At 44.3% G+C, this 17,627-nt stretch overlaps 1 protein-coding gene across 21 annotated transcripts in view; it reads right to left on the bottom strand.

Annotated features, from left to right (window-relative positions):
• DST (dystonin) overlaps positions 1-17,627 on the bottom strand; it is an 879,552-nt gene that overhangs the window by 199,347 nt on the left and 662,578 nt on the right. For all 21 annotated transcript variants that reach the window (XM_075340270.1, XM_075340271.1, XM_075340278.1 and 18 more), the window contains one exon: positions 16,020-17,488. In XM_075340270.1, coding sequence (XP_075196385.1) covers positions 16,020-17,488 — 1,469 coding nt within the window. The remainder of the gene's footprint in view (positions 1-16,019; positions 17,489-17,627) is intronic.

Below are 17,627 nucleotides of genomic sequence, written 5' to 3'. Positions count from 1 at the left end.
ACCGTACAGGGACATGGTTTGATCATACCACAGCTCCTGGGCATAGGAGGACGCAAAAGAGAATATACAGACATTTCAGTACGGGATCACAAATTATTTCTATGAGGCAAAACATTATTTAAAAACAGGCAGGGAAATACTTTATCTCACAAAAAGAATCAGCTGTGACCCTGTGTTGTAATGTCAGTATACTCTCATTTGCGTCCTCCCGTGCCCAGATGTGATATGATCAGACCACGTCCCTGAAGGTCAGACACAGCCATTACACAGTACACAGCAGGACACATACAGTGGCATGAAAAGGTTTAAGCACCCCTAGTCAAAATTACTGTTATTGTGAACAGCTAAGCAAGTTGAAGATGAAATGATCTCTGAAAGGCATGAAGTTAATGATGACACATTTCCTTTGTATTTTAGGGGAATATATATATATATATATATATATATATATATATATATATATATATATATATATATTCATGTTTTGCATTTTTAAATTAACAAAAATGGAAAATTCAAAAGTTTGGGCACCCTACACAGTTAGTACCTAGTAGCACCCCCTTTGTCAAGTATCATAGCTTATAAACGCTGTTTGTAGCCTACCAAGAGTGTTTGAATTTGAGAGATTTTCATCCATTCTTACTTGGAAAAGTCTTCCAGTTCTGTGAGATTCCTGAGTCGTCTTGCATGCACTGCTCTTTTGAGGTTTAGCCACAGATTTTCAATGAAGTTCAGATCAGGGGCCATTGTAAAACCTTCAGCTTGCACCTTTTGAGGTCGTCTATTATGGATTTTTACATGTGTTTAGGATAATATTCATTTGTGGAAGCCATCCTCTTTTCAACTTCAGCTTTTTTTACATATAGTGTTATGTTTCCATCAAGAATTAGTTGAAATTTCATTGAATCCATTCTTTTTTTCTACTCGTAAAATGTTCTCCATGCCATTGGCTGCAGCAGAACCCCACCACATGATTGATCCACCCCCATGGTTAATGGTTGATGAGATACTCTTTTCTTGAAATTCTGTGTCCTTTTTTCTCCACATCAATCATTGTGGCCAAAGAGTTCTTTTTTAACCTCATTGCTTCACAGGACTTGTTTACAAAATACATCATCTTCTTTAGATGTTCTTTTGCATACTTCTGACGCTGAATTTTATAGTAAAAAAGCAGGAGAGGTTTTCTTCTGATGACTCTTCCATGAAGGCCATATTTGTGCAGATGTCTCTGAACAGTAGAACAATGTACCACAACTCCAGAGTCTGCTAAATCTTCCTGAAGGTCTTTTGCAGTCAATCAGTTCTGATTTGCCTCTCTAGAAATCCTACGAGCAGCTCTCACTGAAATCTTGGTCAAAGTTATCTGAGCACTCAAATCTCCAAGGGTGCCCACACTTTTGCATCGGCCCATTTTCCTTTTTGTAATTTTTAAAGTATAAAAGATGAAAATAAAGGGAATTTTGTTTACTTACCGTAAATTCCTTTTCTTCTAGCTCCTATTGGGAGACCCAGACAATTGGGTGTATAGCTTCTGCCTCTGGAGGCCACACAAAGTATTACACTTTAAAAAGTGTAACCCCTCCCCTCTGCCTATACACCCTCCCGTGGACCACGGGCTTCTCAGTTTTGGTGCAAAAGCAGGAAGGAGAAAACTTATAAATTGGTCTAAGGTAAATTCAATCCGAAGGATGTTCGGAGAACTGAAGACCATGAACCAAAAGAACAATTCTACATCAACAACATGTGTACACACAAAAAAACAAACAGCCCGAAGGGCACAGGGGTGGGTGCTGGGTCTCCCAATAGGAGCTAGAAGAAAAGGAATTTACGGTAAGTAAACAAAATTCCCTTTTTCTTTGTCGCTCCATTGGGAGACCCAGACAATTGGGACGTCCAAGAGCAGTCCCTGGGTGGGTAAAAGAATACCTCAATAAAAAGAGCCGAAAACGGCCCCCTCTTACAGGTGGGCAACCGCCGCCTGGAGGACTCGCCTACCTAGACTGGCGTCTGCCGAAGCATAGGCATGCACTTGATAGTGCTTTGTGAAAGTGTGCAGACTAGACCACGTAGCTGCCTGACACACCTGCTGAGCCGTCGCCCGGTGCCGCAATGCCCAGGACGCACCTACGCTCTGGTAGAATGGGCTTTCAGCCCTGAAGGGAGCGGAAGCCCAGAGGAATGGTAGGCCTCGAGAATCGGTTCCTTGATCCACCGAGCCAAGGTTGACTTGGAGGCCTGAGGGCCCTTACGCTGGCCAGCGACAAGGACAAAGAGCGCATCTGAACGGCGCAGGGGCGCGGTGCGAGACACGTAGAGCCGGAGTGCTCTCACTAGATCCAAAGAGTGCAAATCCTTTTCACACTGGTGAATTGGATTAGGGCAAAAGGAAGGCAAGGAGATATCCTGATTTAGATGAAAAGGGGATACCACCTTAGGGAGAAATTCCGGGACAGGACACAGAACCACCTTACCCTGGTGGAAAACCAGGAAGGGGGCTTTGCATGACAGCGCTGCAAGCTCAGACACTCTCCGAAGTGATGTGACTGCCACCAGGAAGGCCACCTTCTGCGAAAGACGGGAGAGAGAGATATCCCGCAGCGGCTCAAAAGGCGGCTTTTGAAGAGCCGTCAGAACCCTGTTAAGATCCCAAGGTTCCAACGGACGTTTGTAAGGTGGGACCATGTGGCAGACCCCCTGCAGGAACGTGCGGACCTGCGGAAGCCTGGCTAGACGCTTTTGAAAAAACACGGAGAGCGCCGATACTTGGCCCTTGAGAGAGCCGAGGGACAAACCCTTGTCCATTCCAGATTGTAGGAATGAAAGGAATGTGGGTAAGGCAAACGGCCATGGAGGAAAACCGTTATCCGCGCACCAGGATAGGAAGATTTGCCAAGACCTGTAATAGATCTTGGCGGACGTTGGCTTCCTGGCTTGTCTCATGGTGGCAATGACATCCTGAGATAACCCTGAAGACGCTAGGAGCCAGGACTCAATGGCCACACAGTCAGGTTGAGGGCCACAGAATTCAGATGGAAAAACGGGCCTTGTGACAGCAAGTCTGGGCGGTCTGGAAGTGCCCACGGTTGACCCACCGTGAGATGCCACAGATCCGGATACCACGACCGCCTCGGCCAGTCTGGAGCGACGAGAATGGCGCGACGGCAGTTGGACCTGATCTTGCAAAGTACCCTGGGCAGCATCGCCAGAGGGGGAAACACATAAGGCAGTCGAAACTGCGACCAATCCTGGACTAAAGCGTCCACTGCCAGAGCTCTGTGATCCTGAGACCGTGCCATGAAGGTCGGGACCTTGTTGTTGTGTCGTGACGCCATGAGATCGACATCCGGCGTTCCCCAGCGGCGACAGATCTCTCGAAACACGTCTGGGTGTAGAGACCATTCCCCCGCGTCCATGCCCTGACGACTGAGAAAATCTGCTTCCCAGTTTTCTACGCCCGGGATGTGAACTGCGGAGATGGTGGAGCCTGTGGCTTCCACCCACTGCAGAATCCGCCGGACTTCCTGGAAGGCTTGACGACTGCGAGTGCCGCCTTGGTGGTTGATGTAGGCGACGGCAGTGGCGTTGTCCGACTGAATTCGGATCTGCCTGCCCTCCAGCCACCGATGGAAAGCCAATAGGGCTAGATATACTGCCCTTATCTCCAGGAGATTGATCTGAAGGGACGATTCTATCGGAGTCCAGGTTCCTTGAGCCCTGTGGTGGAGAAAAACCGCTCCCCAACCTGACAGGCTCGCGTCCGTGGTGACCACGGCCCAGGTTGGAGGTAGAAAGGATTTTCCCCGAGACAGAGACGTGGGTAGGAGCCACCACTGAAGTGATGTTTTGGTTGCAAGGGAAAGAGAGATGCCCTTGTCGAGGGAAGCCACACTCTTGTCCCATTTGCGAAGAATGTCCCATTGGAGTGGTCGTAGATGGAATTGCGCGAACGGCACTGCCTCCATAGCTGCAACCATCTTACCCAGGAAGTGCATGAGGAGCCTTAAGGGGTGTGACTGACTCCGAAGAAGGGATTGCACCCCCGCCTGCAGAGAAAGCTGTTTGTCCCGGGGTAGCTTGACTAACGCTGGCTGGGTATGAAACTCCATCCCGAGGTAAGTCAGTGATTGGGTCGGTGTCAACTTGGATTTCGGGAAATTGATGATCCACCCAAACTGCTGGAGAGTCGCCAGAGTGACGGTAAGGCTTTGTTGACACGCCACCCGAGAAGGGGCCCTGACTATGAGATCGTCCAAGTAGGGGATCACAGAGTGGCCCTGAGAGTGCAGGACCGCCACGACGGATGCCATGACTTTGGTGAAAACCCGTGGGGCTGTCGCCAGGCCGAAAGGCAATGCCACGAACTGGAGGTGTTCGTCCCCGATGGCGAAACGCAGGAAACGTTGATGTTCGGGTGCGATCGGCACATGGAGATAAGCATCCTTGATGTCGATCGATGCTAGGAAGTCTCCTTGTGACATCGAGGCGATGACCGAGCGGAGAGATTCCATCCGAAACCGTCTGGTTCTCACATGTCTGTTGAGTAGCTTGAGGTCCAGAACGGGACGGAATGACCCGTCCTTTTTTGGCACCACGAACAAGTTGGAGTAAAATCCGCGACCACGTTCCCGAAGGGGAACGGGAATCACAACTCCTTCGAACTTTAGAGCGTCCACTGCCTGAAAAAGTGCGTCGGCCTGTGCGGGGGGTGGGGATGTTCTGAAGAAACGAGCCGTAGGTCGGGAGCTGAACTCTATCCTGTAACCCTGAGACAAAATGTCTCTCACCCATCGGTCTTGAACATGTGGCCACCAGGCGTCGCCAAAGCGGGAGAGCCTGCCACCGACCGAGGATGTGGCTAGATGAGGCCGAGAGTCATGAGGAGGCCGTCTTGGAGGCAGTGCCTCCTGCGGCCTTTTGGGGGCGTGACTTGGACCGCCACGCATAGGAGTTCCTCTGGCCTTTCTCCGGCCGGTTGGACGAAGAGGATTGGGGCTTGGCGGAGGGACGAAAGGACCGAAACCTCGATTGGATTTTTCTCTGCTGAGGTCTCTTAGGTTTGGATTGGGGTAAGGAGGAATCCTTACCCGAGGATTCCTTAATAATCTCATCCAATCGTTCGCCAAATAAACGGTCGCCAGAAAAAGGCAAACCAGTTAAGAACCTTTTGGAAGCAGAGTCTGCTTTCCATTCGCGCAGCCACATGGCCCTGCGGACTGCCACGGAGTTAGCAGATGCTACAGCTGTACGGCTAGTGGAGTCCAGGACGGCGTTCATGGCGTAGGACGAAAAAGCTGATGCCTGAGAGGTCAAGGAAGAAACATGCGGAGCAGAATTCCGTGTGACAGCATTAATCTCAGTCAGACAAGCCAAGATTGCTTGGAGAGCCCACACAGCCGCAAAGGCCGGGGCGAAAGACGCGCCCGTGGCCTCATAGATAGACTTCACCAAGAGCTCTATCTGTCTGTCAGTGGGATCCTTCAGGGATGAGCCATCGGCAACAGACACAATGGACCTAGCAGCAAATCTAGAGACTGGAGGATCCACCTTGGGAGAGTGTGCCCAGCCCTTAACGACTTCAGGTGGAAAGGGATAACGCGTGTCAGTGTGCCGTTTAGCAAAGCGCTTGTCCGGGACCGCTCTGGGCTTCTGGACAGCGTCCCTGAAGTTAGAGTGATCAAAAAAACGTATTGCGCGTACGTTTGGGGAAACGAAATTGGTGTTTCTCCTGCTGAGAAGCCGACTCTTCTACAGGAGGAGGCGGGGGTGAGAGATCCAACACCTGGTTGATGGACGAGATAAGATCATTAACTAATGCGTCCCCCTCAGGTGTATCAAGGTTAAGGGCGAAGTCAGGGTCAGAGCCCTGAGCTCCCACGTCCGCCTCGTCTTCCTGAGAGTCCTCAAGCTGAGATCCAGAGCAGCGTGAGGAGGCCGGGGAAGAGTCCCAGCGAGGCCGCTTAGCCGGTCTGGGACTGCGATCCGGGCAGGAGTCCTCCGCCTGGGACCTAGGGGCTAACCTTGGAGCGCGCTGCGGCGCGGACCGAGAAGGGCCTGGAGGAGACAAGCTAACAGGGGCCAGAGCCTGTGAAGGGCCCGGTCTGGACTGCAATGCCTCAAGGAGCTTAGATGACCATTTGTCCATAGACTGTGCAATGGATTGAGAAAGTGACAGAGAGTTTCTCAGCGAAAGAGGCCAAGGCTGGTGACTCTGTCCCTGCAGCCTGCTCAGGGGGAGCAGGGGGATCTACATGAGCCGAGGGGCCCACCAGTGCCCTAGGCTCCGGCTGAGCAAGCGTGGCAGGAGTTGAGCATTGATCACAGTGAGGGTAGGTGGACCCCGCAGGCAACATAGCCCCACAAGAGGTACAGGCTGCGAAAAAAATCTGTGCCTTAGTAGCTTTGCTCCTTGTGGACGACATGCTGTTGTCTCTTAGGAGAGTGACCACTGAGGGTATATGGGAAAAGGGTATACAGCCTGTCCGAACAGATATATATATCTATTATATATAGATATGTATCTATTCCGGCACCCTAGGGGGACCAGCACCGGGTTACCGGTGTGGCTTACCGACCGCTAACGAGCGGAGTGTGTCCTCCAGATTCCCTGTCCTGGATCCCCCGGAGCTGCAGAGCTTTGTCACTGAGAAGCATCCACCGGCAGAATGCCAAAAATGGCCGCCGGAGCTCTCAGGGGAGGAGTGGGGCCGAGGGCGGCGCCAGGAAAGAGCGGGAATCTGGGGTCCCCACAGTGGTCAATGAGGGGGGAGGGAGACATGCAAGATGCTCCAGCCCTCACATCCGACGTCATGTTGGTAATCCCGCCCTTCCCCCTGACAGGCAGGCCCGGGGGTGGGATTTTTCAAAACTAGGCCGCGGCGAAGCCGGGGACTAAATTTGAGACCGCGCCCGACAAGCAGGCACGGTCGGCGCGGAAGTCTGCCGAAAAGTCAACGGGTTGAACTACCGCGGCTTCCGGGAAGAAGGTGCGACCCTCCCTGTACAGTCCCCCCCATGGGGACACAGAGTACCTTCACGTTGCAGGGCCCGGTCCCTGGGGTTGAAAGAGGCTCCGGTCCGACAGGTTCCACCAGGGGCTGCGGATGGAGCACGGTCCCAGCAAATGGATGACCGCTCAGGATCCCACTTCTCCCAGAGCCGCATAAGGGATGGTGAAGGAGACGGCATGTGGCTCCAGCCTCTGTACCCGCAATGGGTACCTCAACCTTAACAGCACCGCCGACATAGTGGGGTGAGAAGGGAACATGCCGGGGGCCCCATCGGGGTCCTCTTTTCTTCCATCCGACATAACTATGTTATGAGAATGCATGAGTGGATGTGTGCCTCCTTCCACACAAAGCATAAAACTGAGAAGCCCGTGGTCCACGGGAGGGTGTATAGGCAGAGGGGAGGGGTTACACTTTTTAAAGTGTAATACTTTGTGTGGCCTCCAGAGGCAGAAGCTATACACCCAATTGTCTGGGTCTCCCAATGGAGCGACAAAGAAAAATTTTTTTTTTTGCTTAAAATGCAAAGGAAATGTGTGATCTTTACCTTTATGCCATTTAGAGATCATTTCATCTTCAACTTGCTTAACTGTTCACAATAACACTAATTTTGACCAGGGGTGCACACACTTTTACATGCCACTGTATATAAGAATATCTCAGCAGTGGAACTTTTTTTTCTAAACACATGCAATTGTGGAAATTATTATTATTCCAAGAACTGTTGATTAAAATCAACTTTAAATGTAATTTTGCTTGTGGGAAACCCCCTTTAAGTGGAGAGGATCTTGTTGAAAATCAACAAAAAAGTTGTGCTACAACTATTGATCAATTGTATACAACAGAGGCTAGATATCTGACTTTCATGCTATTTCTCTAGTATAAATGTGATAGATGTCATTTATACATGGAATATCCATGGATCTTCTCTCCTACAGACTCTGCTTACACTAGCGATGTGACTTGGAGGGTTTGCATCTCAGAAAATGTTCTTTTCACATCTGGCCACAACTAACTTTGGTCAATGAGTCTGGATTTAACCTAATCCGGCATCAGCAGAATTTCACATACTGGAAACCACATAGCAATAGAAAGGTTTATGGAGCTTAAACAAATGCTTGTAAAGAAAATCTAACTGTTTGGAGAACATAATTGATTCATATACAATCTTTTTACAATCGTAAATACCCTTAATATACACCCACCCCACTAGGCAGGAAAACAATTCACATTTTTTATATGGGATGAAATCATTTTATTTCTGTATTTAACCAGTTATGCTACTTTTCAGCATCAAAAGTAGCAAATTCTTTAAAAAAAAATCTAAAAAATATACCATGTTAAAAACGACTCCAGAGGCTTACTCCTCACCAACACTAAACAGATGCTAAAGAATATTACATTTTATACAATTTGCCTATCATGAATCTGTCTGAAGCATCTGGATAAGCAATGTTATCAAGGAAAAATAAAAATAAAAAAAGGATAATTTAAAAAGCAGCACAAAACCTATATAGAATAAGATACAAATACTAAATCCACTAATAAAGAGCAAATTAGTCCAGAAAAGTGAGAAACGGCAATGATAACTTGGGGCCAATGTGTTTTTTATAGTTCCCCTCAAATCTCCACTTTGGAACAAACCTTACAGAGCCTGATTCATCAAGACTGGCTTAGTGCGATTGTGAAGTATGCCAATCTTGATTAAAGGGGTGGTTCACCCATATTTTTTATTGTCTAGATCGATATTATATTGAGAAACAATGTTTCTCTCAAATACCTTGTGTTGTCAATAGTGCCTGTGAGAGGCGCTATTGCAGACCGCTGCTCCCCGTCCAGTGACGTACCCGTCCAATGCTGCCTCGTCACATCCGTGCAGCCGGCTACATTCTGAGCCCATCTGCTCCCTGCTCCTCCTCCCTCCTCCCTCACAGCACGTCTCTTGCTTGCAGCGTTCTGCGAGCAGGGAGGAGGGAGGGGGGAGCAGGAGACGCGCCGTGCTGTGCTAGGAGGGAGGAGGAGGGGGGAGCAAATGGGCTGTGACAGCAGTGAAGCACCGCTCACAGCTCAGAGTCTGGAAGACTGTAGCCGGCTGCACGGATGTGACGTGGCAGCATTGGACGGGTACGTCACTGGACGGGGAACAGCGGTCTGCAATAGCGCCTCTCACAGGCACTATTGCCAACACAAGGTATTTGAGAGAAACATTGTTTCTCAATATAATATCGATCTAGACAATAAAAAATATGGGTGAACCACCCCTTTAAGTACAAGGTGCCTAAATTCAGTAAGAGAAGCACACCGCTTAATGGATTTGGTGCATCTCATAAGTGGCATGCATCTCCATGTGTTGTGCCAGAAATGCTACTCCAGTCAGAGACTGGAGTAGTATTTCTGGCATACAAAATGCAGTAATTTTTAACTAATTGCATTGGCAGCCATGGTCACACCATGTTCCACCCTGGTTCTCCCCATTTCCGCCATATCCGCATAATTTTTGCCCAACTCTGCATTGCATAAATATTATGTGACTTTTTCAAAGCTTTTATGCCACTTTTCTTTCTTATAAATTTTGGCCCCAATATCTTTAGTCTTCCACTTTGTCTTTCAAGTTTTAGTTTGTAGCTTTGTAATTAAGGGGAATCCTTTGTCTGCTCTCAGATGACTAAGGTCTAAAATATGCCTGTACAATACCAAAGCTGCAGTGTATTGTATACGAAATTGAACATGCACTGATATCTGTCTTTGTAGCCACCTGTGCCCACACAAGAGACCTAACCACTAGGAGGAAATCTCAAATGGCGTACATTTATAGCCTACTCACAGGAAATTCTATAAATCTCTTATAGATAATGGTCTTATCTATTGTGCTTGGCTGTTTTCAGAACTCCTATAGAGGTAAATGGAGAGAGCTGTTCAGACACAGTGTTTTCCTGGAGGAGGAACCCACATTTATAAGATATTTATGGCAAATCATAAGGATGTGTCAACTATGTCAAAGATGAGAATGTCCCTATAAATAATAAAAAAATCATGCAAAAGATAGAAGAATTGGATTGTACAACAAATAATAATTATAAGAAAAATAAAAATTTTGGCCCAATTCACCAAGAATGACGTTTCCAATGCCAGTCTTGATGAACAGTGCAGTAAGATGAGTCGAATTCATAAAGAAACATTTGCCTCTTAATGAATTTGGCACATCTTTTAGCCACCATACAAGAAATGTACTCCAGCCTGACTGGAATACGTTTTTGGCATAATTTAAGTAACCTTTGAGACGTAAATTATAATTAATTTTCTAGCCGCACTTGGCCACATGTCCACCCCACAAAGGTCCACCCTAAAACAATTTAAGTAAAAACGTTTGCAACATTTTAAAAAGTTTTAAGACAGAATTCTGGCAAAAACTATTTGTTAAATTAGGGCCAATGTGCACATAATAAGAAAACCATACAAATGCAGCTACTGCAGTGGTCCTAAGACTACAACATCTGTATAGAGAATACTAAAAATATCCCAAAAATCCTCCTATAATATCCTATTTTTCTTCAATCCTACTATGTCTCATATTGAGATTAAAACATGTAGAAATCTCTGTGTCCCAGGAGCTCAGCTATTTCCATCTCCTGCTCCTCCTGTCTGCCCTGTATCTGGCTGTAAGACAACTGGCTGTAGCAGACGTCTCCCTTCTGTGCCCTGTCCGTAGAACAAAAATATTGCTAAACCCCTTCCCCTCAGATATCTCCTAGTCATAACTAAAAATGTCAGTAGATTATGAACCTTGCAAGCTAACAAATAATGGAGGCAAGGTTACATCATATTTACTTTTATCATCTGTTTAAAGGTTAAGTCTTCCTTCAGGTTAAAATTTGACTTCTTAGATGGATCCATGTAGATATACGGAAAAAGCAAAGGCCAAACGATACCCTAAGATAATATCCTACTTTTTTTGCAATTATCAGAACAGGCTGTGTGCACACGTTGCGTAATTTCATGCAACATAAATGCATGCGTCCTGCGTCCCCTGCACAATCTATGTAGATTGTGCATAATCCGTGCGCTAGATGCTTTTTTGAACGCAGCTTTTTGAGAGTCAAAATTTTGACAAAATCTCAGCGTTCTAAAATGCAGCATGTCACTTATTTTGTGCGCTATGGATGCTGCTCCCACTCTGTCTATAGGAGAGGCAGCATCCCGAGCGCATGAAATCAGCATCTATTCTGCAGACACACGCATCCATTACACAGTGTTTCTGCAGCGATTTGAAGCGCACATGCACTGCCAAATCGCTACAGAATTTGCAGCATGGACACGACGCAATGTGCGCACACAGCCTTAGGGCTCATGCGCACTTTGCGTACTGACATGCATTTACGCTGCGTATAGCACTACAGTGTAAATGCATGTGTCCTGCGTCCCCTGCACAATCTATGTAGATTGTGCATGAGATGTGCGCACGTTGCTTTTATGAACGCAGCGATTTGGGTGCTAAAATTTTTACCCAAATGCGTGCGTTCATAAAAGCAGCATGTCAATTATTTCTGTGTACTGGATCCAGCTCCCGCTCTGTCTATGGTGGGGGCAGCAGCCATAGCACATGAAAACGGCTTTTTTTAACAAAAATACTGCATTCATTATGCAGTATTTCTGCAGCGATTTGACACGCACATGTGCTGTCAAATCGCTGCAAAATATTCTGCAGTTATGTGCGCATGAGCACTTACAGTATATGTACATAACGTTTTTTTAGACAAATTCCACCTGGAACCTGCATAAAAACGCACTCTCAGTTTTTTTGTTACTTCTTTTTTTAACTGCTTCAGATTTCGGAAAACGTGAAGGGGTTAAAGAAGTAACAAGTTTATTCTTTTGATGTCTTCCACTATTAAGCTGCTGACTATATATAAACCATAGAAAAAAAGCCCTCAGCAGTAGAGCCAATGCACAAAATAACCCCTGCAAAACCACCAGCAAAGCTGCTTCAGGAAAAAGACCACAGGCTTTTTTCCAAAGTGGCTTCACCTAGGAAGACCTCAGTTGGTGCGCTGACATCTTAAAGATGTCGTGTGCACATAACCTAACGATATCTGCACACAGAGTCTATTCACAGAATTTCCAGAACAGACACTAGCTATGTCCACACCTTGTCTTTTTCAGGCAGATTATGCCGCAGAAGCCACCTGAGAAAAAAACATCCAATAACGTTCAAAACAATGAAGATATGTATAAAATATATGTATGTAAAATTGACTTGCTAAGCATATGTTCACGCTTTTGAAGGACTTTTAGCTACTTCATTCTTTTGAAAGTTCTCAGCATTTTCTCTGGTGCCTGAAAAAGGCGTTGTGTGCACATACTCTAAAAGGCTATATGCCCACTAAGTCTTTTTGGAGTATTTGGAGCAGACACTGAACAGAAACTTCGTTTTGACTTTTTTAATAGGTTTTTGAGAGTTTCTGCTCAATTTCTGGTCCAAAACCTCCTAAAAAACTCAGTGTGAACATAGCCATAATTTGGTGTCCAAATGGCTTGTGGCTATAAGTTTTTCCAACTGGTGGAAATTATCAGAAGCATAGTCTGGTAACTTTGGCAAACAGTGTGATCCTAACTAAAAATGCTTCCCAGAAAGGAAAGAAAGGAGTTGGACACATTCCTGCTACTTTTGTGTAGACACTACAGGAAGGGCACTTCTTTGGGAACAGTAATACAAACTGACATGAACAAATGAATTGTGCCGCAGTGATAAAGATCTTTTCAGTGGGAACCACAAGTCATCTTACTTGTGTTTTGACTTTGGGGACGTCATAATTGCAGATTATCATACTTGTACTAATTATGTGTTTCTTTGGGCTTGTACTTCTGTCCTTATTTCAAACTCTGTTTTGTTTATAGAGTGAACATCAAATCCAATAAGATAAAATATATCAAAGGGAAAAATAAATAAGGTGTTGGTTGAATGGAAAAAGGTTTCAATATTATACGTAGCTTTGTACATGTATGACTTGAGCTCTTCTTTTTAACTTTACAGCTCGAGGTTACAGATGGACATAGTGAGGGAGATTTGTTAAAACTGGTCTTAATAAAAAACATGCTAATATAGGATGGTCTTGCTTTATCATGGAGTGCACGCTTGGAGTAGATTTACACCATCTCACATGCTTTTACCGTATGTTCCCCACCGATCTGCTGGCATCAAATTCCTTCGGGAGGTGTCATGTGATGACCACTGAAGCAGCCATTGATCAGCTGAAGCTTTCCCATTTCAACCAATCATACGGAATGAGAAGGCTTCGGCGAATCAGTGGTCACATGATACCCCGCCATCTGTTGATGCCAGCAGGCCGGAGAGGTACCCAGTAGAGTGCGGAGGAATGGACGTGGTCCAGGTAGTGAAGATTGGATTTTTTTATCCTACCTGTTGGGAGTAACATTTAAAATAGAGCAAAACTCCATTAAAAAATATATATTTTGTGCACAATGAGGGATAATTTTGCAGGTTATCCTTTAAGATCATTAGGAAAACCTCAGTATAAAGATACTTTCATATTGTATTTCTATTCACAGTACATTCATTTTAAAATTCAGAAATGAGGAATACAAAAAAGATAATGCATTGTGTATCAGTGGAGTCTAGCATTTGTGTGTTGTACTGTGGCATATGTACCCATGGGGCGCGCACCATTTGTATTATGTGCCTTTAATAGGAGCAGCACAGCAATGGTCACAGTCCTTGGGGCCTTAGATACCGTTTATTTGAGCGGAGGCTTAGAAACACTGATAACACTGACCACACACTACATATATTTGCATCAAACAGTATATTTTCTCTTTCACAATGAATAACCTTTACTCCGTTGATCTCGTCTCTCCAGAAATAATACTTTCTTTACATCTCTCTGTGAAACTCTGCTATAAATATTTGTAATCCCCCAGCTTTGAAATGAAGCCAGAAGTCATGCTGATTCATCACTAAAATACCAGAAGCCTTATTTTTACTATATTTCTCCTGGTATGGCTGAACCACAAATGCACTGTGATCTCATCCCCGTCCATGTACTTTGGATCAGATGCCTTAACTTAAGAACTAAAGATGAATGCAGTAAAAGCATCATTAACTACTACAGTTCGAGGAAACAAGCATGACGGACACAAAAGCCTAATTATAAAAGCTGTAAATTTGTATTACACATGAGCTCTAAGATTACTGTGAAAGGCCAGAAAAAAAAATCTATGCCTCTCATTCCCAGTTTTCTAGCATAAAAATGTAGCCAAATATAAGGCACGACATAATAGCTAAAAAATGTGTGATTTTTCCTCCTGCCTCATTTCTAGGGGTAAGTTAATTGGGTGGGACCAGACATTATCAATATTAATATCATTTATGCCTGATTTTGATTTGATATTCTGCCGCATGCACCAATTTTAGCGAGAAGCATTTACCATTTGCTCCAACTGGCATGGTATGAGGACCAGAGTTAAAAAATCTTAATAAACTTCTTAAATTATATCTTCAAGAAGCATTGATATTACCTGAAGTAATGATTCAGCAGAAAGCTAAGTGTATCAGGTATTGTGGTAATTAAATTTCCCTTACATACCTTTACTAGATAATATATAATTGATCAATATTAGGCTGGGGTCACAGGAAATATTCATCAGTTTCATCAAAAAAAGTCAAACATTATTTTCTCACTGGTCATCCATGTGCAATCCGTTTATTTTACAGCAGCAGCTATTAATCATTTACAAAAACCATTTACCATTTTCTTATGTTACAGAATTACAATGTATCCATGAAAAATAAATGCTTTACTGTGGCTGTGTATGGCATCCTATCTTTTTTCCGACTTGAATGTGTGAATCTCATCTGACACTTGGAAGAAACTAGTACATGCTGCCATTTTTTCACAGATTTGCTCATTTGCACTGCCCCATTGAATAACATTGGTCTTAGTGCTATACACATGTGGTCCATTTTCTTACAGACAGCACTCAGACCAAAAATACGGTTAGGTGAACGAGCCCGAAATGACATTTTTCCCACAATACAGCCTCAGTTCTACTTGCGTTTTGCACAGACGAGTGCAATCCGATAAAACATTAAATTGTACTCGCACACCCGTGCAAATCTATGGGACAGTGTCCATCTGCAATTGATTTCTCATGCCATAGCGGCATGTGGAATGAATCGCAGCATGCTATGTTTGGCAGAGAGTCTTGGCTCACACGCACCCATACAAGTCTATGGATGCGTGTGAAACATCGCACTGCACTCGCATATCATACGACCGCAGTGTGATGTATGCAGAGAGAGGCCGCGGAGGAGAGGGAGAAAATGCTTCTCTCCCTCTCTTTCCGTGCAACCCTCAGCTCAAACTCACAGCAGCAGACGGTCATTAGCATATCGCTTCCGATGCTCTTGCATCAGAAGCAATGCAAGTGGAACCAAGGCCTACACATGAGAACCAATGGTGAAAAAAATACAATTAAAAGATGTATTCCTATAAAGGCAACATGAGAAACTCGACTAATAAATGTTTTTCTAACACAAATGTCAGGCTTAAAAAGGATAAAATTGTCAAGGTGCATGAATGGATATGCAGACAATGCAATTTCTGTTTCGTACAATAAGGCCCCATTCACGAGTCTAAGCTCTATGCACGTGTCCTATCCATTCCTTTAGTGGACAGAATACATACCCATTATAGTCTATGAGTTTTTTCATATGCCTGTTCAACTTGTTTGATTTTTGTCTGATTTGGGGATCAAACTATCCCACTAAAGTAAATGATTTGGCAAAAAAATGAAGAGTAAATAGATGTTAGTTACGTGGCATCTGTTTGCTGTCTGTAATTCAATTCTAGAAGATATTTTATATTTAATGACCCCCCCTTTTTTCACGTTTCAATATATTGATAATAAAAGTTTAACAAAAATTTAGGAGTATTTTTCTGTGATCCAAGTAAATACTAACATATCACTACATATCTTATGTACACAACATGTTCTTACCGTAAATATGCTTAGCTGTTGATTAATAACATCCGTCTCCATTCCCACAGTACCCTGGGATTCTTCATTTTGCTCAACAGTTTCGAGTTGATTAATAAAATGCCTCAACGTGCTATAAAACTCTTCTATTCGGACAATATTGTCCTCTATGTTTTCTTCCCTGGATTTTGCTCGGTCAAGGAGTTTTTTACACTGTTTATTTAGGGCTTCCAGGTCCCTCTTGATACCAATGAGATCAGGAGACGTCTCTGTCGCCAACATCATCTTACATGTCTTATTGGCATTGTCATTAGTTGTTATGAGATCTCCAAGTTTCTGGAGCAATGTGTTAATTTCTTGTTTCTGAGCCTGTAATATATCTCTATCCCTCCCAATTGGGGATAAGCTGTCAAGTTCATCATCCAACTCTGCAAACTGAGCAAACATTTCTCGAATACTATTTTGGAAATGTCCAATGCCTTGTAGCTTAGTTTCTAAAAATGAGCATTTTTCTTCTATCTGCTCAGAGATTGCCTTATGTTTCTGCTGTAGAGACTCAGCCTGAAGAAGAAGATCTGAAACCCCTTCTGCATCGAAGGCCTCTACCACCAACTTTTGTGCCAGTCTTTGGGAACGTTCAACTTGTGGCGTCAAGGCCTGCAGGGCTTTTTGTTGGGTCTGCATTATGGTCAGATGCTTATTGCTACATGCTTGAGCTCCAAGTGACTCATGTATTTCTAAGTGTTCTTGAGTTGCAAGAAGTTGATTCTCGCACTCTTTAACAGACTCTTGAAAATCTTTAAGACGTAATGCCATATTCTCCAAGCAGTCCTTTTTAGTATGCAAGTTGTCAATAAGGAATTCCATCTTGTTGTTTAGCATGGAGCTCTCATCTGTGACTACTTCTTTATCTACCTGACAGGAGGCTAATAAACTATCTGTTGCACTATTTAGCATCTCCAACATGCCACGCTGCTTGTCAACGCTCTTCTGTATAGCTTTCACATCTGAAATTGATTTTTCTATAGCCACAGCATCTACTGAAAGTTTGAGTTCACATACTTTATTGTGATGTTCCTCAACCCAAGGCAGAATGTTGTCTATTAGATGTTTATACTTTATGGCTTTCTGCTGACAGTCCTTTAAATTGTTTGTCCGCTCTGTTATTTGCTTATTAACATCTTCCCATTCACTTTTAAGCAAAGAGAGCTGACTCTGAAGTCTGATCCTGTCTTCTCCTTCTGTTTTTTGTAACAGTTTTTCACCTTCTACCATGACCTTGCCAAAAGCATCACGTTGGCTATTCAGAGAGCTATGCATTTGTTTTGTCTCTGTGATTAATGACTTCAAAACATCAAGTTTGGTAGAAATGGGTGCTGCCTCCTTCTGTTCTTTTTTTTGTTTTTCTATCCAGATCTCGAAGTCCTCCGACATTTCACAAAATTTTTGAGAGCTAGCAAATGTAGACTGTAACTGTTCTATATGGGAAGCTATAAGATAAAAAAAAAAATATTCAGTTACTGGGCAGGCAAGTCAAAGTAAATAATAATAATGATGATGATGATGATGAGCAGTAAAAACAAATTATGATAGAGCTATGTAATTATTGTAAGAGTTGTTGTCTATAGT

This window comes from Anomaloglossus baeobatrachus, chromosome 3 (genome assembly GCF_048569485.1).
Source record: "Anomaloglossus baeobatrachus isolate aAnoBae1 chromosome 3, aAnoBae1.hap1, whole genome shotgun sequence".
NCBI lineage: Eukaryota > Metazoa > Chordata > Amphibia > Anura > Aromobatidae > Anomaloglossus > Anomaloglossus baeobatrachus.
The sequence above is the reverse complement of the archived record's forward strand: the minus strand, read 5'-3'. Positions and strand labels throughout refer to the sequence as shown.